The following is a 27,338-nucleotide window of genomic DNA, read 5'->3' on the forward strand; positions in this document are numbered from 1 at the left end:
TGATAAAATTTGACCTAGAATTTAAGGTTTGCAAGAATAAGTTTTTACAAAACCTAAGATCAATACACTGAAAACACGGACTTCAATGGGGTTCTGAATGGGTGCACAGGCAGTCCACACGCACAGTCACAGGATTTAGGCTTTTGTATTTGTTAGGTTGTGCTACTGCAGAATGATTTTTTTCCTGCTCTTTGTTAAAAAATCCTATTTATCCTGTTTGGCCTATTCTTAGTTTAATGTTTATACTATCTGCTTCTTTGCAGTCATGAAAGCATAAATAGGTACAGTACGGTACACCCTTACTCAGATAGTGATCACAAGCATTTGTAGTACAGTACGGTACACCCTTACTCAGATAGTGATCACAAGCATTTGCTATAAAATACTAGACATTCTTTATAAACCCACAGCTGAACAAGAAGGAAGTTGTTACCTCAGATTAATATTTAAAAATACAGTCTGTGGGGTTGTAGCTACTGTACAAACATACAAAAAGTTTTCAAAGACAAAAGTTTGCAGCTACCCCTGAATACTTTTCAGTGTCCAGGTTAATTTAGAACAATTCTGGAGTCAAGATAGAAAAAATGACTAAACTCTTTATACTTTTTTTTCTGTTAAAAGTTAGTGCACTGGTACTGTTTTAAAAGTCCAGGTGTCTTTCACTGTTAGGAGCACTCTTCTTAAAACAAGCTATTTTGTCCAGTATAACAAACTAAATGAACAATAACAAAATAAACAATTCCTTACAGTGCTTAGGATTCTCTAATCAGGTATACCTACTCCATGAGTCAGCTGGGTCAAGCCCCTTCCAGAGGCTTTTTGGGCCCTCCCCACAAATGTGCTCTCTGGATGATGTAATTTCATTGGCCATTAGTGGGGATTTTAATACCTTGACTAGGGCTCAGAAACCACCTTTTTAAAGGTACATTGTCCTTATTTCCCAAGAAGACAAAAATCATTAATGAAAACTCATCAGAGAAAAGCCTTTCATGTTCCAAAGCTTGAGTCAGTGAGCTTATTCTAGCCGTGTCCAGCTGGCAGCCCTAGTGAGCTAGCTACCTGGGGCCAGCTATCACTTTGTTGTTCCCCTGGATTTCTAGCAGGACACTCCACTCTGCTGACTTGTTACTCCCTGCTTTGATGGGTTTTAGGATCTGAAGGCCCACTATCCACCCTAACTGCCCCTTATGTGAGATGGCACGAGCTGGCTTTCTCTTTGGAGGAGAATATACCCGGCAAAGGACCCAAATTCTCAGAAGGAAAGAGAAAAAATAAAGAGAGCTGAAGATGAAATGCTAGAAACTGAGTATCTCATGACACAGGCAAGATTCCTCCTCTAGCAATTGACAGTGCTACCCTGACCATTTAGGCATTACTGACCTCTGGGACAAGGGAAATAAGGGCTGAGATCTTATCCCTCTCCCTTCCTTCAAAAGCCTCCACTCTGAGCTCCCTTAAGAGTCCCAAAGGTCCACATTAGAGCCTCAGTTTTGACCCAGATAACTTTGTTTTTCCACCAGTCCCCAATTGAGCTGAACTCCTAACAAAACTCTTAGATCCCAAGATAAGGAAGGCAGCCACTTTCTCATTGGAGGGTGCCAGATCCTACTCTGTTAAACAGAAAAGGAATACTTGTGGCACCTTAGAGACTAACCAATTTATTTGAGCATGAGCTTTCGTGAGCTACAGCTCACTTCATCGGATGCAGTGAGCTGTAGCTCACGAAAGCTCATGCTCAAATAAATTGGTTAGTCTCTAAGGTGCCACAAGTACTCCTTTTCTTTTTGCGAATACAGACTAACACAGCTGTTACTCTGAAACCTGTCATAAATGGGCATGGTGCTTCTCAGTCTGTACAGACAGACAGACACTGTATCAGGCAGGACATCCCTCAGTTTGTACCGACAAACAGAACACCTCTCAGTACTCTGTACAGACAGACACACACTGGGCAGGACGCCCCTCAGTCTGTGCAGATGCACACACACTGGGCAGGACGCCCCTCGTTCTGTACAGACAGACAGACAGACACTGGGCAGGACGCCCCTCGGTCTGTGCAGACAGACGGACACTGGGCAGGACGCCCCTCGGTCTGTGCAGACAGACAGACACTGCGCAGGACGCCCCTCGGACTGTACAGACAGACAGACACTGGGCAGGACGCCCCTCGGCTTATGCAGACGCACACACGCTGCGCAGGACGCCCCTCGGCTTGTGCAGACCCACAAATGAGACACCCAGCGCACAGGGTGGGGGAAGTGCAAGCCGAGGACTAGCTTTATTTCCTCTTCCTTCCTTCCTACGGGCCCCTGCCCTGCACAGGTACCGATTCCCAGCCTTGCTGGTGGAGGGGGGCCCTTGCTGGGGAGCCCGGGCCGCCCGGGTAGACTAGGCAAGGGCCCGGCCGAGGGGCGCGGGGGTGTGCGGGACTGGGCTCGTCCCTCCGCGCTGACTGCACAATGCAGCCGGCTGCGCGCGTCTCATTGGCCCTGTGACGCCCGGAAATTGGAACCCCAGCCCGGGCCGCGGCTCCTGCTTCTCCGGCGGCCAGAGCGGGCGACCCCTGTCCAGCATGTGCGAGCAGCCGGCGCCGGAGACCCGGCGGCCGCCCGGCGGCCGCGACGATGACGGTAAGCGGGGAGCCAGGCCGAGCGGAGGGGCCCTGCAGCCAGGTGCCGAGGGCGGGTGGGCAGGTGACCGGCTGCGGCGCTGGGAGGGGAGGACACCGGCCTCGGATCCTCGCCTGCCCGGAGCCGGCGGGGCTGGGGCGGGCGGCGCCGCAGGGCTTGGCCGTGGGAACAGCTGCGGACGCTCAGCCCGCCGGGCCAGCGGGTGAGAGCCGGGCGGGGACACGCGTGGGCCGGTGAACGCCGGCTCCGAGCGGCCTCTCGGCTCCGGGTTCTTCATTTAAACAGCTTGAAAACAGGGAGACTCCGAGCCAGGCAGGCGCCAGGAGAAGGATTATTCTGGGCAATACTGTGGGCCTGGGGCTTCTCCCGCCTGAACCCCAGTGGGAAATGGGTGTCAAGTGCAGCAGAGAGTGGGTTTGTACAGCGCCTAGCACCGCAGGGCCCTGGGCCAGGCGTGGGGCTCCCAGGTTCTGCAGTAGTGCTCTACAACTACTAACGAATCAGCATGGTGGAGTTTTACACCCCGGGGTGTTGCACTGGTGTGAAGGACTGCAAGAGGCAAGGAAGAGCCAGGCCCTTTGTTTTTTTTCACTAGGACTCTGGAGGTGCCTCTCCGCCATGGAGAATATATACGGGTAAAGGGAATTTACTCCCTGAGTAAAAGGGAGTGTTCAAGGAAGCCCTGATTGTCTGTTGTTTGCCGTGAAAGTTGCACGTGTGAATCTGAGAGCAGAATTTAATCTCCAGAAAGAGGGGACAGCCTGGGATGTCACAGTTCAAGGCAATTGCACCTACATTCCCCTTCTGGTCTACCAGTGGCACCCACTTAAATGTTTCTGGCTCCTAGCTGTCACCTCTCTGTGGCAGAGACCTGCATCTTTTCCTCTCTTGCCAGGGTTATTTCCAGATTGCATGGTCCCTTGCCCTACAGCATCATATCCCAGGGAAGCCAGACTGCCTAAACAGGCCAGTGTCTGCAGTCTGCTTCCTCTCCAGTGGCTATGAACATAAATAGCCAGCGGTTGAAAGTTACCACACAGCTCATTCTAAGAAAGCACTAAAAGAAAAGGAGTACTTGTGGCACCTTAGAGACTAACAAATTTACTTGAGCATAAGCTTTCGTAAGCTACAGCTCACTTCATCAGGTGCATTCACGAGAGTGATCACTTAAGGTGAGCTATTACCAGGGGGTGGGGGGGGGGAACCTTTTGTAGTGGTAATCAAGGTGGGCCATTTCCAGCAGTTGACAAGAACGTCTGAGGAACAGTGGGGGGGGGGGGGGGGGAATAAACATGGAGAAATAGTTTTACTTTGTGTAATGACCCTTCCATAGGTTACTAGGCCTTTTACATCAAGCTTATCAGAGTATATGTCAGTTAATTACTATGTCATTCTTTTGGTCAGATATCTGCTGATGTTCCTAATTTAAAATATCTACAGCTGATACCACCTGGCATCATGTGGTCCTGTCAGCAATTTAGTCACGTTTATTTATTGCAGCATTCTATCTTGTGACATCTTATGATCTAGGGCAGTCGTCCCCAACCTTTCTTGTGGGAATAGCATGTTGCTAACACCCCGTCACCGAAATGCCGCCGCTGAGAAGTGGCAGTGGGAAGAAGCGTCACCGCCAAAATCCCGCCGAGAAACAGCAATGCTTCTCGGCGGCATTTCGGCGGCGGGGTGTCCTGCTGGCGCACAAAAATGCGCCGGCAGGCGCCATGGCACCCACGGGCACTGCATTGGGGACCCCTGGTCTAGGGAGGCTCCTGGTTAGCTGCCTATGCTATGGCTTTTGGGGCCTTATGCCTCAATTAGTTTTGCTAAGCTATTGTCTTACAGGCGATGAGGTTTGTAGGCTCATTGTGTTACTTCCTTAACTTATACTTGCGCCTTACCTAGCAAATGCCTATGTCTATAGGCTACAGAACAGTAGGTCCTGATGTGGCTAAAATACAGTTTGGTCTTGAAGTGTAGATGGGACCAAATTATGTTGCTGAATCTTGCTGTAGAGTTGAACTTTGCAGGGCTGTAGCATGATTTTGTAGCATCCTTGCTCTTTTCAAACTCCTTGCACCAGCTGTACTGTCACCGGCTAGAGCATCCATTTAACACCTTTCCACCCTCATGACACTGGAAGGATTTTTTTGCAATTCGCAGCAGTACTCTTTCTCCCTATGGATTATTGTACGTTTCATACAAATTCCCTGCCTCTGGTCTCATGAGTTTTATTTTGACCATATTTTACACTTAAGTTCATTTGCTTCCTCTCTTCTTTTTTTGGCAGAAGTTTTCCTTCCTGATGCAAACTGTACATCATCATCTGTTACCTTTCTGCAAGAATTGCCTAGTTATCGGTCCATTTTGAGGCGGAGAACTTCTGCTGGAGGAACACAAGATAGACGACAAAACAATCATGGCTTTGTGAGACCCCCTGCTGCAGAGAAAAGAAATCTTGTAGAAGGAACAGGAGTGGAAAATGAGGCTGTGGTTCGATCAATAAGAGAATATGCATTAAATATTCCGGAGAAGAGAAGACTAAGGTTGGATCAGTAGACTGTTTTTTTTTTTTTTAAATGTTAGCTTTTTCTAAATCTGTGCAGAGTACGTGCCATGGAGAGTTGAAATGGTGTAAGACTCAAGTCCACTTCCTAGATTGTTGCACCATACCAAATATTGCATCAAAAAGGAGCTGTCCAGCCCTTCCCTGCCCCCCCCCCAATGTAGTACATTAAAATCCATTCTATCAAATAGAAATTTGCAAAGATCACTATGGGTCTAATTGCGAACTCCTGGCTTACACTGGTGAGCAGATATTCACAAGAGAAGTCCCAATGACTTCATTCTGGCCTGAGGTGAGGAATAATTGCAGGGAATTAAAGAAGGGGATGGGAGAATCTGAACAGGTGAACTATCATTACTGCCAAGTGAACACAATTCTGGCTCCCCCTGCTCCATCTGATCAAACGCAAATACTGTTCTATATACTTAAGGCCCTTCATGGCTTATCTCTATCCTCCCCATCATCTCTTGTGCACTGTTGAGATGTTGACTCCACTGCTCTGTCAACGGGCATCAGTCTCAATTGCCCCTTTATCAGATTGTCCAATAAGCCCCTTTGTGTTTTCTCACATGCTGCCCCCTGTGCTCATGGAAGGAGCTCTCCATAAACATCTGCAAAGCCACCTAATTGTCTTCCTTCAAACCACTCCTCAAAGCCTACAAAAAACTCAGCAGCTGGTGGGCGGTGACGTTGCTTATTGTGCTGTTTATAATAATTTCTTGTTTTCTTGTGCGTCCTCTCACCTCCATTGTCTCCTGTCTTTCTGTGTAGTTTGTATGCTCTTTAGGTCAGGGACCACTTTTTTGTCATGTGCTTGTAAAGCACTGTCACCAGATGGCTGGCCATTTTAGGGGAGTTGTGCCCCCGTCCCATCTGTGACTAATAAGTTGCTTCCCAGCTGAAGCTGGGAGACCAGGGATCAGCTGACAGATCCCTGGTCCTCACAAAGACCAGCGAGAGCTACAGGGAGTAGGAAGGTTCCTGCAGGAGACCCTAGACAGGGCCTAGTTTAGATATGACTCTGAGGTGGCTGGCCTGAGAGTGTAATCCTGTGGGGAGCAGCCCAGGAAGTAGAAGGGAGCAGAGAGGTCCACCTTGACTCCCAGGTACATGGCCTGTGGAGTGTAATTCTATAGGGAGTAGGCAGGCCTCTGTAGGAGAGCCTCGGTCAAGGAGAAAAGGGCATGTGTGACACTCTCCCCAAGGCTCTCAGAACCATAAGCCACAGTATTACCTCTCTGTCTTAGCAAGAATGAGCTTTGCTGGAGCTTAGACTGTGTGTCCGCTGCCTACCACATCAATCTGTCCACTTCACCAACAAACTCCCCGAGACTCTGCAAGTCTTAACCTTGCCTCGCAGGTAACAATCAGTGTATCCCAGCTCCCGAGTTACCTGGAGACATCTCTCTGTGGTGGTCACTGGACACACACAGAATTAAGTTTGCTGTCTCCAAAGAGACAATGACGTTATGTTCACCAAGGACTCGTGCTATACGTCAATGTAACAGCCCTGAGATAATTTATACTAAAACTAAGAATAAGTTTATTAATAAAGAACAGAGATTTAAGTGACATTAATCAAGAAAAAAAGAGACCGGTATGGTTGCAAACAAAACAAAACACACTTTCTAGTGACTAAAACTTAATTTGAGCAAGTTACAATCTTTGCCTAAGCAGTTTTATATGATACCTTACTTGATACACATTTATAGTACAATAATCTTGTGTACGCTCGTTTGATTCAATTACTCATTCTTTGGGGTTCAGACCTCCTGTTCTCACCCTAGGGTGTCTGGACCCTGATTGTCACAGCATGTATCATGTGTTGAACTAGTGTTATTTGAAGAAATAAAGCGGAGTCCCTGAAGAAAAGGGGACTGGGATGTTCTTTGGGAGAGTGTTCTTTGGTGCCTGGGCCTGTGAGTTAGACCACCGGCTTACAAGTGCCTGGCGCAATGGGGCCCTTGTGGGGCTCTAGGCACTTGTGCAATCAAATACATGCGATTGATATGGCAGAACAGCTGCTAAGTCAGGATGCTCAGTAATGATAAGTGATATTACTGTTGTTATTAAGTGCCTCAGAAAACTGAACATCAAACTTTCATAGTGTTGAGAACTGCATAGCCCCATCTCCATCAAAAATGGAGGCAAAAGGCAGCCTGTGTTGTTCTCCAGAGTGCCTGTTGGAATGCTACATGTTGGGGCCTGTAGTCTCTGCAAACTGACCTCCTGTGAGAGCAGCTCTAGCCACAGTTAGAGATGAGGTCAGCTGTAGTCTATTCATTTAATGCAAATTAGGTTCAGCTCTTGGTTTCCTGCCAGACTACCAATTCAGCTTCCAGTTGAGTAGAGCAGGGAAACTGTACTGACTACAGCACATGTGGTCACATGTGTGTTGCTATCTTTGGTCTATAAAATCATGACTGGTATAGAGAAAGTAAATAAGGAAGTGTTATTTACTCTTTCTCATAACACAAGAACTAGGGGTCACCAAATGAAATTAATAGGCGGCAGGTTTAATACAAACAAAAGGAAATATTTCTTCACACAATGCACAGTCAACCTGTGGAACTCCTTGCCAGAGGACGTTGTGAAGGCCAAGACTATAACAGGGTTAAAAAAAGAACTAGATAAATTCATGGAGGATAGGTCCGTCAATGGCTATTAGCCAGGATGGACAGGGATGGTGTCCCTAGCCTCTGTTTTCCAGAAACTGGGAATGGGCAATGGGATGGATCACTTGGTGATTACCTGTTTTGTTCATTTCCTCTGGGGCACCTGGCATTTTGCAAGACAGGAAACTGGGTAAGATGGACCTTTGGTCTGACCCAGTATGGCCGTTCTTATGGTCCTGATACTACAAATGAGCATGTGAGTAATTCAGTGGGGCTACTTGTGGACAAAGTCACTCACAAGCATATATATTTGCAAGATCAAAGCCTTTGTTTGCTACACTTGCATAGCATCCTTGTGAATGCTGTATGTTGCCTTTGCTCCATGAGAGCATAGGTTGAGGGGATACAAGGCTTTTGAATTTCAGTGGGCGGGGTTGTGCCAAGCCTTAACTTTTTGTATTTAGGTTTCTTCATTGCCAATTTTTGTGAATATATAAATTTATATTTAAAAAAAAAAATCAAACCTCAATCCGTTGAATTTAAAATGTTTTTCTTGCCGCTCAGAGTTCCCAATGCTCCAGCCATTGCTAGTCATTGTATTGTTTTGCCATGGCAAATTTTCACTTTTTTGATGCCAAAAGGTATCCTGAGTCACTGAAAAAGGTTTAAATGTTATAGAATAGCTTGTGTATACTACTTATTTTTGCTGCTGGGCTGGAGCATATTACTAGAGCTGGTCAGTTTTCCAGTGGAACAGTTTTCTGTTGGAAAATGCTGATCTGACAACTTCAAAATGTTGGGTGAAAATCAATCTTGTCCAAATTTTTGTGGGAAATTACTGAAGTATTTTATTTTGACTGTTATATAATTTATGATAAATTTATTATTTATGTATCTAATTGAAAATACATATTTTTGGAATATTTCATTTTTCAGAAATTATCAGATTTTGACTTTTCATTCTGATTTGGGATGAAACCAGATTTCAAAAATCTCAGAATTTCTGAGGGATGGAAATTCTGAATTTTGACCCGCTCTCCTTATAACATTAAATAGACAAAAAGCTAAATATTTTATAAATCTGAGAGCATATTAAAATTTCTGAAGAACTTTGGTATTCACAGCCATCTTTTTTACATCAATCAGTTACATTAAAGTTGCAGTTTCTTGGCCTTTTGGCTGAGATTAAGTGGAATAGCAGTTTAATATTTGACATATCTGTTAGGGATTGTAGCTTATGCTTGCAGAGGGATGGATTTGTATTTCATGGGTCTTTTCTCTCTCTCATTTCTATAACCCTCATGATAATTTTTCCATTGGGCTGAAATAAACAAACCTGTCAATTAACAGAAATTCAGGAAGCTTTCCCTGCATCCCTCTAATGTTCCCCTATGGACCTGATCCAGCAGCACTGGTAGATAGTCCCAAAGTAAATGCGATTGATTGGGGCAGAGCTTTTTGTTATCAAATATAACCAATTAAAGGGAGTGTGTTCCTTTGATGCTAATGTAAATGGCAGTTATGTGTGGCTGTGTGTTGTGGAAATAATGGATCCCTAAATTTTTGCTTTTCTAAAAAAAAGGGGGGGTTTTAATGTCCAGCCAAGCACATTCTTGGCAGAGCTGGAGGTGAGAGGTTTTAAAAAACACAGCTGACCTCATCAATTCTTAAATTTTACCAAGGGAAGCTATCCTCCTTTGGTAAGCATTTTTGAAGAGCTCCTTTTTCTGTGCATTTTTATAAATTTACTTGGCTTTTTGGGTTGTTTCCCCCCTCCCGCCCCCAATCTGGCAAAAATAGCTTTGAGGTGGATAGAATGTTATCTTTTACTGACAGTAAGAAAGAGATCACTTGACCCTCTGAATTATTAACCCCCTGTACCAGCTCACTTGGCCAGTAAATCAGGCACAACTGAAAATTTAAAAATATTGGTGCCAGAAGAGAGCTGCTGTCTGCAAATGGCAATCTCCCTTTGCTTACGCAACCTTGGGAAGTGATTCCTCCTCCATGGCTCTTTCATTTCACTGTTCATTTAAAATTGTTTTGAGGTGAATGCAGTCCTAGAAGATGAATCACAAATACGCACTCTTTTCTACGGAGAGGCTACAGATGGCAGCCGTGATACTGTCTGCGTTAGGAAAACTGTTTCAGCTAAACTGCTTTTAAGACTGGTTAGAGACAGTGTACATCAGTTATTAGACAGTATAAGGTGGCTTGACCCATTTTTACTGACTCTGATTTAAGATAGATCAGGTCACCTAAAACCAAGTCCTCATGAGGGTTACGTCTATGCTTCAGGCTGGAGGTGTAAATTCCAGCTTGAGGAGACATACTTGCACTAGCTCTGATTGAGCTAGTGTGCTAAAAATAGTATGTAGCTGCAGCAGCAGGAGGGACTAGCTGTCCTGAGTATGATCCTGTCCAAGACTCTAGCCATGTACTCAGGGCAGCTAGCCCCTCATGCTGCCATGGCTATGCTCCATTTTTAGCACCCTAGTCAATCAGAGCTAGCACGGCTATGTCTCATTGAGCTGAAATTTAGACCTCCAGCTTGAAGTGTAGAGGTACCCTAGGTGTCCTGACCTGGTTTTGCAGAACCATTTTGAAATCGGTTTAGTAAAAACAGCATAGGTTACCTTAAATTGTCTAATAATGGGTCTGTACTGTGGCTCTAACCAGTTTTAAAACTGGTTAAAATATCCCTAGTGTAGACAGGCCCCAAGTGGTATTAATGATGAGAAAGATTAAGAAGGGAGGTTGCTGGACTGTTGGAATGTTCCTATTCCAGTTATTTTCCCTGTCTCACAAGGTGGCACTAGTTGTCATCGGATTGTTCCATTTTTAGTTTATAGTAAAGGAGACACATTATTCTGAAGTTGAACAGGAGAGATTTATTAGCCATTTTTGTTTTATATTTTAAATGAAGGGTACAGTACCAGAGCCATTGGTTGGAACCTGACCTGTTCCAAAATAGCTTAGGGGGGACCTGCATACATTACTATTATTTATTTGTATTGTGGTGCCAGGCCGTGTGTGTGTGTGTACACTCTAACCCCCCCCCCAAAAAAAAAATTCTGTCCCTATGACTAGGAGTTTATTTTAATTTATATTTTTACTAGGGACATCCAGGAGGCTAATGTAAAATATTTATCTGGATGGGATCAGTGGAAGCAGACCAGAAATAAATCATGGAAAAAATTTCTAGATGAAATCAAGGAGCTGTCATCTTACTTGGAACTTTGGAGAAATGACATTCGTAGCATTGAGGGTATTATACTTTTATACTTCCATTTTCTGTTTTATCTTGCTGTTAAGCGTGCAGTATTGTTAGTATGTAGATCGGTGTATGTGTGCGTTTTCCTCAGAAAATAAGTTTGCATGTCCTGAAGACTGAAGCCTACAGAATAGGTACACCATGGCACAGTTGACATCAGTGCAAATGTCCCTACGCTGCCCTGATAAGGTTTCTTAGCCCTTGACTCCATGCCCATTCAAACCTTTGCACCTTACATGAGTCTAAGCTGGTGCAACTTTCACCTTTTACTGCTCCCCTTGGTATAAGTTATCCTGCCTCAGTCTTGCAACCCCTTACTGTCATTTATTGTGCAACTTTCCCTCACATGTTACCTTTAAATTTGGCACACTGAGTTTGAGGGAATAAATTACATGCTAAGGGACTGGAAGAGAAAGGTGATAGGGCTGTACTAGGAAAAGTAAGTAATTGGGATAAGTTAAAGTTCCCCCTACCCTATTTACACCTCCGGATAGCTCCCTGGAGTGTAAATTATGCTAAATTAGATTTCCATATGCTCACTCAGACTCAGGACCTTGTTCAGAAGTGATATGTAAGGGACTGTAAATGGCACCTCAGTAAGTGGGTGTGAGTCTGAATGGAAGAGAGTCTAAATTGATGTAAAAAGAAAAGGAGGACTTGTGGCACCTTAGAGACTAACAAATTTATTTGAGCATAAGCTTTTGTGAGCTACAGCTCACTTCATCGGATGCATTCAGTGAATGCATTCAGTGGATTTTCCACTGAATGCATCCGATGAAGTGAGCTGTAGCTCACGAAAGCTCATGCTCAAATAAATTGGTTTGTCTCTAAGGTGCCACAAGTCCTCCTTTTCTTTTTGCGAATACAGACTAACACGGCTGCTACTCTGAAACCTAAATTGATGTAATTTTATGTAGACTGACCCAGAAGAAGGTGTAAATGACACCAGTTTAGATTCCCATAAATGTACTTAGATTTGAGATCAAATTCAGAGGAGAATCTGTGTTTGTCCCTTTTTTTTTTTTTTTTTGCAGGTTGCTGTGTTGTGTGGACCCAGTTAATAGTTAAAGGTATAGAGTATCGTCTGTAGTCAGCCTTTTAAATATATATACTAGTATTTATAATTTCCCTGACAGGTCAATAGAAACGTGTCAGATGAAAACTAGTTGAAAAGAGACACTGAGTCAGATTCTCATTTAATTTACATCATTGTAAATCTAGAGTAACAATACTAGCTTCAATGGCATGCCTCCAGATTTCCCCTTGTGTAAATGAGATCAGATTCTGGACCCTTTGCCTTTAATGTCGTTTCATATTCACAGTGATTTTTTTCATTATGATTGGTGACATTTTCTTTTCTGTTCCCAGGGAAGTTTGGCACTGGTATCAAGTCCTATTTCTCTTTCCTGCGTTTCCTGGTCATGTTAAATTTTATAATCTTTGTTCTGATGTTCAGTTTTATAACACTTCCAAGCACCATTTCTAAATACGGAGTTCTCAACAGTAGCTACGTTAAAGTTCCTTCAGAAAGCATAGGTAAACATCCTTACAATAGTTTACTATTGTTTATGTCAAGCATTTTAAAGGGGAGATAAGTGTTTGCCTGTAGAAGTAATATTTGAACTACCTTGGTCTCATGGTAAAGTGGAAAATCACTACTTTCCCAGTGACTTTTATTCTGTCTTCCTTTTGCAGAGTTGCGATGCAGAAATTATACAATTAATGGTACTAAAGAACTCGTTTACTTCCATACTTACATAATAGATCTGCTCTCTGGCACTGTGAGTAATTAGATTGAATTGTTTTACTTTTCTAAATCCAAAGTTAACACATGTAAAATACAAAGAGGTTTTGCTAGAGGAATATCTTTTCACATCAGTTTTGAAAATGATGCTGCATATACATCAGTGGAGATAAAGTTTTAATCTTTGTATGCAACAGGCAGCTGCTTGCTAGTGGGCCAGGAGACCTGGCTGGTCACATGCTGCAGTCTCTTATTCTCATTTCCAGCTGCTATTTTGCACTGAAAGATGCTTTAAATATATTATTTCTACTGCAATGGCTTTCATGAAGCTGCCAGCAGACTGTGTTGTGAGTGGAAGGGGAAGTGGGTCCATGAGGTAGCTAATCTCTCTAACAAAACATGGTTCATGCTGTGCAAGAACTTGGGAACTCCAAACTTGTTGTTGCTTGTTTCGGGCGCTATATAGCAATCTTTGTTTCATTGTACTAAGCTCTCTGCAAAACCTTGTTTACTAGCTGAGAGATCAGTATTGTGACCAGTGTTATGTGTATTCCTGTCACAGGGTTTCCTTGAAATGACGAGTCTGTTCTATGGATATTACACAATAGATATGGTACAGTTGAAAGTCATTAAATACAATGTGCCACTTGCGTACTTGCTGACTACACTTGTCTGTCTCTCATTAAGTCTTATCTGGATAGTGAAAAGGTAAAGACAACTTTTGGTATCTTCTATTTATTGCTTGATATTGTACAGTTCACTTTCTATCCCAGTATATAGGAAACACAGTGAATTATTCTTGGACATCCATTGATATGGAAATAGTGTAGCGTCAGCTAAATCCCTTCTGATAACTCATGGTGTTTTCCTCCATCAAAAACATATTGATACAGAGCACGTGGAATAAAAAATTCATTCTATTGGCTGCTTTCAAGGGGATTGTTCAACCTTTGATGGGGGACTGAAGCAAAAACTTTAGGTCTGTGATGCAGATCCAGGTGAACTAATAAAGCTGAATATTGGCTAGGCTGAATAAATCTAGCTTCTGGGTTTAAGATCTTACAAGCCCTGGTATGGAGGTAACGATAATGATGTGTTAGATCCTTATCTGTGTAGTCTTGCGCTGTTAGGATTTTTTTTTTAATATAAGGTGCTGGGAGCTAAGAATTTTTAATATTTTTAATAAAGTTGAAATAAGTTCTTGTGCAGAGGTAGTGTGAGTTGGAGAGGGAGGAAAATTGACAAAACAGAAGACCTCGCAGGACACTATGTGACCAGAGTCTCGGTGTATTTCTGGAAGTATATGTGGTTGCTAAGAGTTGAGGGGACTCTGAAATCCATTTGTGAACTACACAAAACCTTAGTTTTCATGGGTTGCAACGACTTCAAGCTGGTTTTTTTTTTTTTCTGATCTTAGGCCTTACTGAGAGAGTTTGGATGAAAAAATTGGTAACAGATGTTTGTGCTGATTAATGTGTGTCAACTAGTAGAGATTTTGCTTGCTGCTATATAGATTCTGAAAGGGCAGAAAGAAAAAGTGTAGAAATCATGGTTGCTCAAGTTTTTGGTAAGACTGTTTAATGAATGAACAAGGGTCTGCAATATGTTTTATTAGGTCTGTGGAAGGGTTTAAACAAAACTTGGTACGTGAGGAAGATCAATTTCAGAGTTACTGCAACAAAATCTTTGCAGGCTGGGACTTCTGCATTACAGATCTGAATGCTTCGCGGCTGAAACATAGTAGTTTACAGTATGAACTAAAAGTAAGTAACTGTTCTTGTTTTTTCCTTTGTATCCTATTTCGCCTTTCTGCACTTCAGGATGGCTCATAAGACATGTACATAACTTTGCAGATAATTGGAATAGGGCTAGGAAGATTAAAGAAGCATGCACACATTGAGTGAGTGTGTGTGTGTGTGAGAGCGAGAGAGAGAGATCCCACATCCTATTGCATGCTCTTCCGGACTATATAGGGGTCTGTTGCAATGCTGGCAGGATCAGTACTGAGCCTCAGGGCCTTCCCCCATCCAGCCCATGCTTCTCTTTTCATCTTCTTGCTCACGCTCCAGTCATTCTTCCTGTGCTAGTCTCTACTTATCCCAACAGAAAATCTGTTGATTGTTGGGTTGCAAGGTTGCAACGTTGTAGGAAGCTGCTTGGTCAGAATAAAGAGCAGCAGCAGTTCACCTTACAGTTTATTTGTCAACCGCCACACTGCTGCTTTAAAAAAAAAAAAAACACCCCATTTTCAATCAGGTGTTTCAGTGACACATGTGCAGAAAATAGGATTCAAACCTCCAAATAGGTTCTCAACCGCAGAAGAGGTTTTCTACAGACAACTGGGTGCTATAAAGCATTTCTGATTAAAATCAGTATTGTTCTGCCCTCTTCCCACATGCATTTGCTGCTGACATTTGTGTGGTAAAATGACCTTTGGAGAGAGAGCTACCATTTATCGCCTTACTCCTCCTCTTTCTTATCCATTTTGAATACTGAGACTGTGTGTGTGTGTAATCCCATTAAACAACAGCTGTTGTTTGTCTGTACTTTACAAAATATAACACCCATGGCTTTCCTCCCTGTTAAGACCAGATTAATATGTTACCATAAATCCAGGGCCTCAGTTAGTTTTTATTCCAGTGTGGAGAAAATAAGATGGCTGCCACTCAGGTCACAAATCAAAGCTTCCTTCATCCTAGTGGTGACGTCATTTCCAATGAAAGTCTTGATTCTAATCTCGAATACACGGGGGTGCAATGTCACGTGTCCGTGCATGTTACCATTATTCCGTCAGTCCGGCAGAACACACAGTGTGAACAGAACCAGCCCCTCCCTGGCTTCCCACATCCTGGGTCTCATGCTGAGTGAGCCTGGAGGCTGGATTAATGTCTCCCTTAGAGGTGGCCCTTTCAGATCATCCTTGATGTGCAATAATGGGATGGTGTGTGAATGTCGTACTTGTTCTGGGGATGGAAAGTGAACTTCACTAAGGTTACCTGTCTTAAATTCCCTTTGGGTTTTAATATATTACATCAAGTATAAATTAAAGTGTCCTGGTTAGGTTGAGTTATCTTTTATAGTCAGTACATGAGAATAACTCCATTGACATTAACGGTTTTAAGATTATTACTATGTCTGTTTTTGCAGTGCCCAAAAGTTTGCCAGGAGTTTTCATAGAACAAATTAAAAACCCATCTCCTTGCCTCAAAGAGCTTACCATTTAATTATCTGATGAGATGGTATAGATGAGTGTTTCACATCCGATGGGTTTTGACCCCCACGCAGGGTCACAAGGCATTGAAAATGTTATTGCAATCTAAAGCATAGAACTTCACTCCCCCACTCTCCACACAGCCTTACTTTTAAAACTGAAGTATTCTTGTCAACCTCTTGAAACCCACACAAAAATAAATTTTATAGGCTTATCCTTGTTGTTGTTGGTACATATTTTACTCTTAATAATAAATGTAAAAGTGTCACAAAGGTTTTTTTACTTTGAAGAAGGGGTTGCCAACCTGAAAAGGTTGAAAAACACTGGGTTAGGGGATTTGCATTGGGATATAGACCCGTTCTGAACCCATTGAAGTCAATGGAAAAACTTTTTCAATAAGTTTTGGATCAGGCTGCAAATGTGTGCACCTCAAGAACAAGATATACCTCTTTGTCTTAATCGGATGTTCCAGGTGCTGATGACACATGGACACATATCCCTTTGCATCAGAGGACTGTACATTTCAATATGAATTTTCTTTGGTTTATAGACAGACTTGGCGGAAGAAAGACTAAGGCAAAAAAAAGCTGACAGGACAACAGAAGAAAAGCTGCGCATCTACTGTCTAAGACTGTTTTTAAATATCTTTGTTCTTGCACTTTTGTCAGTATGCTTTTATTCTATCTACAGAGCAACCATCTACTCGCAAGAAAATATTTCCAATGTAAGTCTTAGACAGGACCTGAGAATGAATCCTGGTAGTGTGCTGATGATCGAAGTATGCTTGGCAAAGTAGGGTGAAGAATTGTAAAGGAATGGAGTGGTTTGGTCTGATACAACATTCTCTTGTGTAGCGTCTTCCGTACAAAGGGGATCCCCAAGCACTCTTCAGTTAGTTGGCAGCAAATGGGGAGTGGAATCAAGAGGTATATGCAAGAGAGAAAAGCTGTGTCTTCAAAGGAGGCAGTTACTGATGTGGGAAGGTTATTCCAGTGGTAGGCACTCCACAGAGAAGAAAATGGTTCTTGGACCAACAGCGGCCAGATTTTTTTGACACGACAGAGAGAAGGCCAGTGCTCGACAAACAGGAAGAGAAGGGAAAGAGGGACCATATAGACAAAAGGCAATGAAAGGTTTTAAATACAAGGGGTGAAATCCTGGCCCTGTTAGGAGTTTTGCCTTTGTCTTCATTTGGGCCAAGATTTCACCCAAGGAGTGCAGAATCCCAAAATGATTGGGAAGCCAGGGGAGTCGTGTGAGGCAGGGGAAGGGAAAGAGCTGAGACACAGCTGTGTTTTTTTGCCTCAGTATAAAAGCTGGAGGCGGCATTCGGCATGTACTTGGACTTAGCGAGGCCTTGGGGGAGCAGTCATAGTGTTCCAAGTATGCAGGGGTGAACGCTTGGATGCACATTTGGGAAGGGATGGGGACAATCCTGTGTATTGACAGTGGTGCAGAGGTGCCAGTAGGCAAATTTGTAGTCCCCGGAGATGTGGGGGAGAAAAAGAGATCAGAGTGAAAGATGATGCCAGAGTTCTGGACAGCTCAGGCCAATGGGAAGCCTGAGCAGAGAACAGGAACAGAGAAGTTCCTGAATGCATCTGATGAAGTGAGCTGTAGCTCACGAAAGCTTATGCACAAATAAATTTGTTAGTCTCTAAGGTGCCACAAGTCCTCCTTTTCTTTTTGCGGATACAGACTAAGACGGCTGCTACTCTGAGAGAAGTTTTTGTGTACATTATACTTCTCACCTCTCATCCCATGTAGGATAGCATCAAGATGATGTTTGAGGGTAATCTCTTGGTGCAATACTTGCCTTCTATAGTGATCACCCTGGCCAACTTTATTGCGCCTCTGTTTTTTTCATATATAATCCGATTGGAAGAGTATTCACCAGCCTTTGAGATCAGGTTAACACTGATGCGGTAAGTGTGTTTATTATTATTGTCACTAGCTTTTCGAAGGTGCTGATCGTGGTGGCACATGGGTGCTCTTTTCATAAGTTAAAATGGTCCTAAACAGCAACATCCCAAATCAGGGAAGAGATGTATTGTGGCTCCCCACAGCAGCCAATCTGGCTTTCTTGGGAGGGCCCAGGATAGCAGAGAGCAGCCTCTGCTGGATGTCTTTGACTGCATTTTTTCATTTCTGGAAACAATCCATGACTGTGTCTGTGGATGGAAAGACAATGTAGTCATTTCGTCCTCTTCACCCGCCTAGCTGGGTGGTCTGTGGCGGGGTTGGTTCTGGGGGCTCACCCTGATATAAATGCGTGGTGGGACAAAGATACAGTCTTGGCACAGTTCTCAGTAGCGCAGGAGAAATATTCACACTGTCTCTCTGTACAGCAGCTATTCCACAGGACAGCAACAGAGTGTGCAGTCTCAGCTTCACTTATGTTACTGTCTTGCATTAATAGGGCTAGAGCAGGACAAGGCCCAGCACGAAGTGGAAGTAGTTGTGCCAAAAGATACTGCAGGGTAAGAGACAGCAAAGAGCTGGGAGTTGGTGACCTGAGGCAGTTAGAGAGTGGCAGCCCGAGGACTGTGGCTGTCCCAAAGCCTACATTTGAAATGACTGTGGTCTAGGACATAATGTAAGCAAAACACTGACATACTGTAATCTAAAGTGTGGAAGAGTCCAAGAAGCTTAATAATATTGAAACTGAAATAAAACCTATGTTAACTCATTGGCTTATTCTTCAGTTAAAGCTGTGTGAAATGCTTTTGTATTAAGGGCCTGATCCAACACCCTGTTACACTTAATAGAGTCCCATTGCCAGTTGGATCAGGCTCTACAATTGTGACTTTTCTGAGGTGTTAGGGCGTGGCATTTTGTCATTTCTGCAGGTGTGTCTTTGTGCGGCTGGCCAACATTGGTGTTCTTTTGTTTTCACTGTGGAATCGAATCTCCTGTGGTAATGAAAAGTGTAAGCCCTGTGGATACAATTACGAGCTCTACCCAGTAAGCAGATTTTATGTTTAATCAATCACAATGTCCAAATAAAGATACCTTTGTACATGCTTTGCTTGCGTGTCAGGTACTCAGAATTGATGTTCACTTTGAGACATGCTTATCTTTAATGTCCTCCAAGAGAGGCATTAGTTTTCCTTGCTATATATCTCCTGCATCTAATGGGAGCTGACGATCGCCTGCCCCCTCTTTAGTTGTAGGCTGTAATCAGCCTGTAATCAGGAATTGGGTTGCTGTGCAGGGTTGGGGGAGAGATACAATTAGCACTACGTATTATTGCTCAATGTAAATCAGTGAAGTTCTTAAATCTGTGTATGGCTTGTTTTCCTTTTAGGGCAAAATTGAGATTCCTTTGGAGCCAGTGGGACAGATCCTTAGCTGGTGTAGATCTGTCTCATTGGAGCTATGACCATTAACACCAGCGAAGGCTCAGACCCAACAGCATTTATTGCGTTTGATACCAATGGGACCAAGGTTTGGTCCTTTAAAATGTTTATGGGTTATAGGGCAATAATAATAATTAATAAAAAACTTCGGAAACATGGCTAGGAGTTTACTATTATGGCAGTGATTTTGAAGTTAGTTGTGTTTTCTGACAGATTTCTGTAGTTGCTGTTTGTTCTTCTAATCCTGTTTTCCCTCTTTATTTTTTTCAGTGCTGGGAATCTCGAGTTGGGCAGGAGATGTATAAGCTGATGATTTTTGATTTCATAATAATTTTTGCTGTGGCAGTGTTTGTTGACTTTCCTAGAAAGTGAGTATTCACTCCCATTGAACATGTTTTTGCTGAACAATTTAAGATGTTCCTTTTTACCATTACTCCTGTTACTCTACTTTTCTCACCAGATTTTCCATTTTAAATTAAAACCGCAATTATAAAATTACCAGATTGTTAAATAAAATACCTGATCAATTGGACACTTGCCTGCCAGTGGAATTCGGTTTCTTGAGACGTCATTGTGTTACAAGTTTTGTCTAATGCTTTTAATGTTCCTTTTCTCTTTACTCTGAATATATATTTAAAAGGTTGTGGAGTTCAATTCAGTCTCACTGCTTGAGAACTAGTGTTTTTGTTTTGTTTTTTAGGTTGTTAGTTACCTATTACTCTTGTAAACCAATTCAGTGGTGCGGCCTGCAGGAATTTGGAATTCCTGAAAATGTACTGGAAATTGTTTATGGGCAGACAATCTGCTGGATTGGAATCTTTTATTCACCCGTTCTTCCTGCTATAGCAACTGTAAAATATTTTATCGTCTTTTACATAAAAAAGGTAATGAAGGTTTGTGGTAAGTGGAAGTAAATTGGGTACTTCTCTGTGGCTTTTGTACTTGCAGAAGATAGAAATAATGATTTTTAAAAAAATACTAAGGGTGCAGCGTAATGGAAATGAAATAACATGGTGTCCTCTTTGGGGTGGTTTTATGGTGATTTAAAAAAACAAACAATAAAAGTAGATATTTAACTTTGAAAGGATCTAGAAAATGACTGCTTAATGTCATGCTCATCAGTTAATTTGTTCATTTTATAAGAAACTGTTGCTTCGTGATGCAGTTAATTTACACCTTGTTGCCGGTGGTTTATTTTCCAACATGAGACTTCAGAGCAAGGAAGGGATTTTGCCAAGATGGCATATATTCAGTTCAATCAACAAAATGGAAATCCAAGACTTTGTTTAAGAAGTGTCAGTTCTATGTGCCTTTTGTCTCAGAAGTTGTGAAATCTGACCAGACCAGCTTAGATTCATTCCTTTTGAGCAGCAAATCCCTGCTGGCATTTTAATATTTTGCAAAGGTTTGTGTGACTTGTTGGGACTTTTGGATTTGAAACCTAAAGCCCCGATCCTGCAATATACTCCACACAGGCAGAACTCCATTACAGTCAGTGGACCTATATGCAGTCATAGGGATCTCTGGCTGGACTGGGGCCAAAGCTCTGAAAGCAACTGTAGGGACTTCCTCTTGAGAAGACGCAAACCCAAGATGGTGGATGGTATTTGGCTTATTCTGAAATGTAAAACATTCTGACCTCAGCTCCAGGGAGCCCATTAATATCAAAGGGAGCAGGATTGAGCCTTTAGTATTTGGGGCCAGAGGAGAGGGATGGGCTGGGCTAGGCTAGGCTAGACATGGACCTACTGGAAAAATAAATGGTTGAGATCTGTTTCTTTCCCTCGCCCCCCTTTTCTTCCTCTCCAGATAAGTTTGATGCATACGTGTAGACCTTCAAAGAGGCCTGTCAGAGCATCAAGCTCTAATTTCTTCTTCCTGGTGGTGCTGTTGATTGGGCTTGTATTGGCTTTTATTCCTTTGGGACTCAGCATGACATAGTAAATAATGGTTTAATATTTATAAAGTTTATTATTTTGCTTTCATTTAAAGGGATTTTTTAAACTCTAGTAGGGATGCCTCAAGTGGTGGGTCTGGCTTTCATAAAACAAGTCACGGTTGCTTTCTCTCTCTCTCTCTCTCTCTCGGGCCGGGGGGTCAGGAAGGAGAGGAGTAAAATTTTAATTTGTCCAGTCCTCCACGGTTTAGCCTCAACTCAGGAAACTTAACTGTGCCAGAACTTGGGTTCAGGAGGCCGGTAGCGTCCAGTGTTTGAATTACACCCCTTTCTCCCAAACCTCAAGAGTTTTTTTAAAAAATGTTTTGGTTCTTCTCTGGTTCTGATTGGCCGCAGATGCTGCTTTCCTCAAGAAGCTTCACTGGCCTTTCAGGATTAAACCAGGGCAATTAACCCCCTGGCTTTTCTGACTACTTCTTGTTAAAACAATCCCACTGCTCCCTGGTGTCAGCACTCTTCAATGCTCATTTGATCTTGACAAGGAAGTGAGAAAGGAACTCAACACGAAAATGTTGCTGCATAGAAAGAAATAAAACTGAGGGGAAAAAAGATGTGTGGGGTGGGGGGAAGACAAGGTGATCTTTCATACTCCGTCTGTATCACATTCACTCACTTAATCGTACCACGTGCAACATAATGAGTTTTGTAGACCACAGAAATCTCTCCGCCCATATACACCCCACAAAGCACCAGTCCATCCTGTCACCAACCATTTTGGAAATATAAGTTAGAAGAAAATATACCTGCATAGAATTAAAACGTAATTAATTACTTGTGCACTAATAGCTTTTTTGTTTTAAAATAATTCATTTTAATATAAACAAGGGCACTTTGACTTATGGAAACAAATAAGAATGGGATCCCCTGTTGCCTTGTTATATCTTTCTGTGTGACATCTCTTTTATGTTGCTTTTTCAATAGCTTCCGCCCCTCTAAAGCGTGTGGGCCGTTCGTTAATTTTAACAGTTCGTGGGATGTTGTTCCACATACAATACAAGGGTTTCCAACAGCTCTGCAGAAGGTCCTTAATGGTATAGCTTCAGAAGCATTTGCAGTGCCTTTCTTTATGGTTATCTGGTGAGTGCTGTTGAGTTTGGTGGTGCCCTTTAAGTTTTGTTGTCCTCCATGTAGTTGTACGATTTAGTTCTCTGTTAATTAAACGGATGTGAAACATTTATTAAACCCAATTTTCTTTGCGCAGGGAGGCGGTAGGCTTCAGCTCTTGTATTTGAACCTTCAATTTTTGTCTCTTTTCATTATTTGCATTCTTCTCTCGTCTCTTAGTTGTCCAGATGACCAACATTGCCGCTTCTTATCTCTCTTCCCAAAACATTAGCAGCTAGCCATTCTGCAAACTGGCACGTTGTAAGCAGAGGGCAGTTTCCCCCCCAGAATTGCACCTGTGTAATGTGTCTGGCCTTCCAGTTTAGGAAACTGAAGTCCCAAGTTTGCTACTTGGTCTCCAGATAGGCCAGTCCATAAAGTAGAGTTTAATTTTATGTCACTGTTTCATTGATCTTGAGAGGCCTTGTGCACTGGGGTTCTGTATAACTTGTGCACTTGTTAAAACCACCAACTACATCGGAATGTTCACCCCAGGCCCTGATTCTTGAAGGTTTAATTTTAAGCATATGCTTAAGTGCTTTCCTGAACTGGGTCTGTAGTTTTGTACCCCTAGGACTTCACGTCTTATTTTTCATGTCCTTAATACTCAGAATGTTTTTAATACGTGGTCACTAAGTCCCTATGACATGTTTGCTAGTAGGTGGTGGTCATAAATTTTAATTATTTGGAAGACAAACCATTTCAGTTCTCAGATAGGCAAGCAGTTTCAGCTTCCAGTTTCCTGCTATCTCCTTTGCTCCTTTCACAGTGTTAATCTCATTCTGAGTCATTTACAAGGGCAGTATCTATAGTAAGCCCACAGGAATTAATATAAAATTGATGTGACTACAGATCAAGGGCTAAAAACTGGAGAAGAGGGAAATTAAAGAACTACTCGTTTAAACTCAGCTTCTCAGGGAGCATCCCCCTCAGGGCACGGAAGGGTGCTGATAGTCCATGGAGGGGACAGAGGCCCTCTAACCACACAGATGTGTGGAGATGGGGGAAGCACTACAGATCTCAGAACAGCTTCAAGAGGACCCGCCTTCCATGCACCCTGAGTGCCTCTTCCTGCTGACAGGAGAAATCCCTCAACAGCTCTCTTGCCACAGGCTGCTTCAGTCATGGCTGTCCCCTACCCATCCCAGCTGTATGTTGATACTTCATTAGTTTGGGTTTTCCATCACAATGCTTAAAGGTTCATAGGTGCTGGAACTAGGGGTGCTGCTGCACCCCCTGACCTTAGGTGGTTTCTGTCATATACAGGGTTTACAGTTTGGTTCAGTGGATCTCGATGAGCACTATACAAATTGTTCCAGCAACCTCCGGCTTAGTTTGGTGTACGCTGTAACTGTCTTTTTTTCTGAATAGTTTTGTGTGTATGTTGGCATGTGTATGATGGTAACATATTATACATATTTCCTGTTTGCAGCCTTATTATGTTCTATTTCATTGCCTTGGCTGGAGCACATAAACGGGTTGTTGATCAGCTCAGGGAACAGTTGGTTATGGTAAGATCTGATACAATGTCTTCATTCCTTCCCCCCCCCCCCCAAGTTTTTCAGTTGTGTTGCACTAGAAATCGAGCATGCAAAGAAACCAGCTGTTTTCTTGCTCCCTTCTATTTCTCTTGTATAGCCAGGTATAATGAGAACAACAGTGTATAAGTACCTTCACAGGGAGAAAACACAGGGTACTAAAGGGCTCTTTAATCTTGCAAGAGTTGAAAGGAATAATAAGAACCAATTGCTGGAATCTGAAGCTAGACAAATTCATATTAGAAATAAGGCAACCCCCCACCCCCTCAAATCTAACATCTCTTCATGTCTTCAAATCAAGACTGAATGCCTTTCTGGAAGAGATGCTTTACTCAGACACAGGGTGTTGTGTGCAATACAGGGGTAACTGGGTGAAATTCTACGGCCCACGTGATACAGTATAACAGACTAGATGATCTAATGATCCCTTCTGATCTTCAATTATTAATCTATGAAAACAGTAATTAAGACAGAAAAATAGGAGGTGTCAAGTGACTGACCCTTAGGCAGAATATTTGCTTTGGGGATTTTATGAATGTTCTTGTTCCTTAGCCACAAACAGAGAACACATCTGATTGCCACATATATATATATTCCATTCTATTTAATATCACTGCTCTTTGCAAGGAATATGTATGCAAAAATTACTGTGATATCTGACTTTGAGCAGAGTTTCCAAATCTGTGTTTACTAATATGGCTCCATATGCCTCTATATTATTAATTATTATTATTATTATTATTATGTGTATGTATTACAGTAGCATGAAATTGGGCCAGGTTCTACTAGGAATAGTTTTAAAATAACTAACTTGAGAAACTACTAATGAATAGGGCTCAGACATTCCACATAGGATCAACTCATGCCTAGAGCTTTGGGGATTTGCAAGTATGAACATAGCATCCACACGTACCGGGAGTAACGCACTCTTTGGAGATTAGCATGATCCTGATTAAGTTTTCTCTTGGAAGTGAAAGCAGAGCTTCAGTCAGTGACTATTAAACTTTGTAGTGCATGCCCCTGTGTGTGTATCTAAGGATGGACTCCAGCTTTTGGTATTTAAACTCTGATTGTGTCTGAGAAGGGCATGTGTGTTAATGTATATAGGGGGTGGAATTATCAAAAGCCCCTGAGTGATTGAGGAGCACATGTGTCATTGAAAGTCAATAGGATTTGTGTTCCTAAGTCACATAGGTGCTTTCGAAAAGGAAACAGTACTAACTCGTTAAAATTACAATTGCCTTGTCTTTACTAGGATTATACCATGTGTTAGTTACCATGTGGGAACAATCCACCTTTTTTCCTAGTAAAGACAAGGTGAGTGTGACTTATATGTATAGATACATTGGAGAAACAGAATGTCTTTTTAAAATATATTTATTGTGTTTTATTTTAACTGTCTTTTTAGGAGAGTCGTGACAAACTGTTCCTAATCAGAAAGCTAACTGAAGCTCAGAAGCATAGTTGAAAAACCTCCAAAAGGAAATTGTGTGAGATGGATTTTGACTTCGAGACTTTATAGAACCACTAGATACAGCAGGAACAAACATAACAATCCGTAGACCTTGAAAACTGAATCACTAACTAGGGCCCTGATCTTTCAAACAATTTTGTGCATGCTTAACTTTAAGAACACAAGTAATCCCACAGCTTCAATAGGACTACTTGTGCTTAAAGTTAAGAATGTGCACAGATGTTTTCAGGATTGGGGCCTTAACATGTTTGTACCATATTAACTCTGCACAGAAACTCTCTGATAGGACTATTTATGTTGCTAAGGTTTAAGATTATCAGTGTTTACATTAAACCCCTATTTTCAGGGGGTTTTAGATTGCTGTAAAAAATGTGCTCTGAGCTGAAACTTTGCCCAGGAAGCATCTTAGCGCAGAAACCATTTGAAATATCAGTTTATCTGTTTGTAAATTATGCTGTGGGAGTAGGGGGGTCGGGGTACTATAGGAATTTCTAATTTTACACTTTTCCAACTAACTTCTCTTTTAAAACTGAAGTGTTGGAGGCATCTAGGTTGCTATGCTGAATTAGCACATAGGGGGAACAAATAAAATCTGTATTCATTGAAGTAGATTTCTTAAATATTTTTAATATGTAGACTTAGAGTTTTTGCTCTGAAACAGCTATTATGGTCACTCTTGTCTATGATCCATTGGAAATTTGGCCCTAAGTGTTTCAGAAGCAAAATACAACGAAAGGAATTTTGAGCAAACGCTGGGAACAGATCCTCAGTTGGTGTAAATCAGCGTAGTGAAACTGAAGTAAACGGAGCTAAGCCAATTTACACCAGCTGGGGATCTGGCCCTTATTTTATGCCTGTAATGTACTGTTACTCAAATTTTGTTCTGAACAAGTTTTGAATGTTGTAGCACCTTTCTTGCTTAACTCTCAGGTGTGCATATTTTAAAGCAAATAAGTAGCAACTTTACAGTACAACATTTGGAAACTTTAACACTCTTACATGCCAGTACCTCTTAAATGCACTACTTGTTTAAAAAAAAAAAAAAAAAAAAAAGCATGGAACTATATTTTTATGAACGAATAATTTCCAAATATTCTACCAGGTTTCATTATTTGAAGACTCTGCTTCCATTGCTTAGAGTTTTCTATAGTGCGTTGTATGTACGTATACGTATGTTACTTGAAGTCTGTAGAGGATATCTTAGAACATATTACACAGTAGCAATAAGTATTTATGCAAGCCCTTGGTGTACTGTTAATCTTTAATGTGACAGATCCTGTATCTTTATGACTGTGTATCTTGGAATTTTTAAAAAACTAACATGCATTAAACAACTCTGAATCTTATCTAGTGTGTGGAGATTTTTAAAAAATAGTTAACGTTATTGAACATTTCAAGGCCAATTTACACCAGCTGAGATCCCATCCCTTTATTATTTCTTAAGCTTTTAAAGTACACTTTGCTTTAAATCAATTGAATGTGCTACATTTTCTGTGAACAAGTTAAAGAAAAAATTCCCTAAGAGCTGACGCTGCAAACTCAACACAGGATCTGAGGGTATGTCTGCATTGGAGTTGGAAGTTGTAAATTTCGTCTTGAGGAGATGTATCCATGCTAGCTCTGATCAAACTATCTTGCTGAAAACAGAAAGGTAGCCCCAGTTGTGGAGGTGCTGAGCATGATCCCATCCGAGACCATCAGTCTTAGTTATGAAATCCCCCCAAAATTCATGTAACAATAGGTTTTGTCCTGATGCAAAGTGAAGTACTAGTTATTTTTATAATCTACAGTGCCATTGTATTTAAAGTTATTTTTTAAAAGACTCGGTTACTAAAACTTTTTAAAAACTTAACAGTGAAAATAAGTTGG

The 27,338-nt window shown here is 42.0% G+C and overlaps 1 protein-coding gene across 3 annotated transcripts; it reads left to right on the plus strand.

Moving 5' to 3' along the window:
* The first annotated feature begins 1,999 nt into the window (after window positions 1-1,999).
* TMC7 (transmembrane channel like 7) lies at window positions 2,000-26,815 on the plus strand. Of its 3 annotated transcripts, none has more exons than XM_073362309.2 (16): window positions 2,000-2,630; window positions 4,921-5,173; window positions 10,928-11,076; window positions 12,451-12,618; window positions 12,778-12,863; window positions 13,389-13,534; window positions 14,442-14,589; window positions 16,588-16,761; window positions 17,805-17,962; window positions 18,887-19,001; window positions 19,667-19,764; window positions 20,097-20,280; window positions 21,206-21,336; window positions 22,275-22,430; window positions 23,890-23,968; window positions 25,404-26,815. In XM_073362309.2, the coding sequence occupies exons 1-16, from the start codon at window positions 2,573-2,575 to the stop codon at window positions 25,461-25,463; spliced, it is 2,163 nt and encodes a 720-aa protein (XP_073218410.1). In that variant the 5' UTR covers window positions 2,000-2,572; the 3' UTR covers window positions 25,464-26,815. The 3 variants fall into 3 exon arrangements, with proteins under 3 accessions (XP_073218410.1, XP_073218409.1, XP_073218411.1); XM_073362308.2 differs by having other exon boundaries at window positions 2,001-2,630; window positions 4,918-5,173; XM_073362310.2 differs by lacking the exon at window positions 12,451-12,618 and having other exon boundaries at window positions 2,002-2,630; window positions 4,918-5,173.
* Window positions 26,816-27,338: the final 523 nt, after the last annotated feature.

Source organism: Lepidochelys kempii, chromosome 10 (assembly GCF_965140285.1).
Source record: "Lepidochelys kempii isolate rLepKem1 chromosome 10, rLepKem1.hap1, whole genome shotgun sequence".
Classification (NCBI taxonomy): domain Eukaryota; kingdom Metazoa; phylum Chordata; order Testudines; family Cheloniidae; genus Lepidochelys; species Lepidochelys kempii.

Coding starts and splice junctions, on each gene's coding strand:
- TMC7 (XM_073362308.2), top strand. CDS start 2,573: ATGTGCGAGCAGCCGGCGCCGGAGACCCGGCGGCCGCCCGGCGGCCGC. Junction 14,590..16,587: donor GTTTACAGTATGAACTAAAA/GTAAGTAACTGT, acceptor TTTGGTTTATAG/ACAGACTTGGCGGAAGAAAG. Junction 22,431..23,889: donor CCTTTCTTTATGGTTATCTG/GTGAGTGCTGTT, acceptor TCCTGTTTGCAG/CCTTATTATGTTCTATTTCA.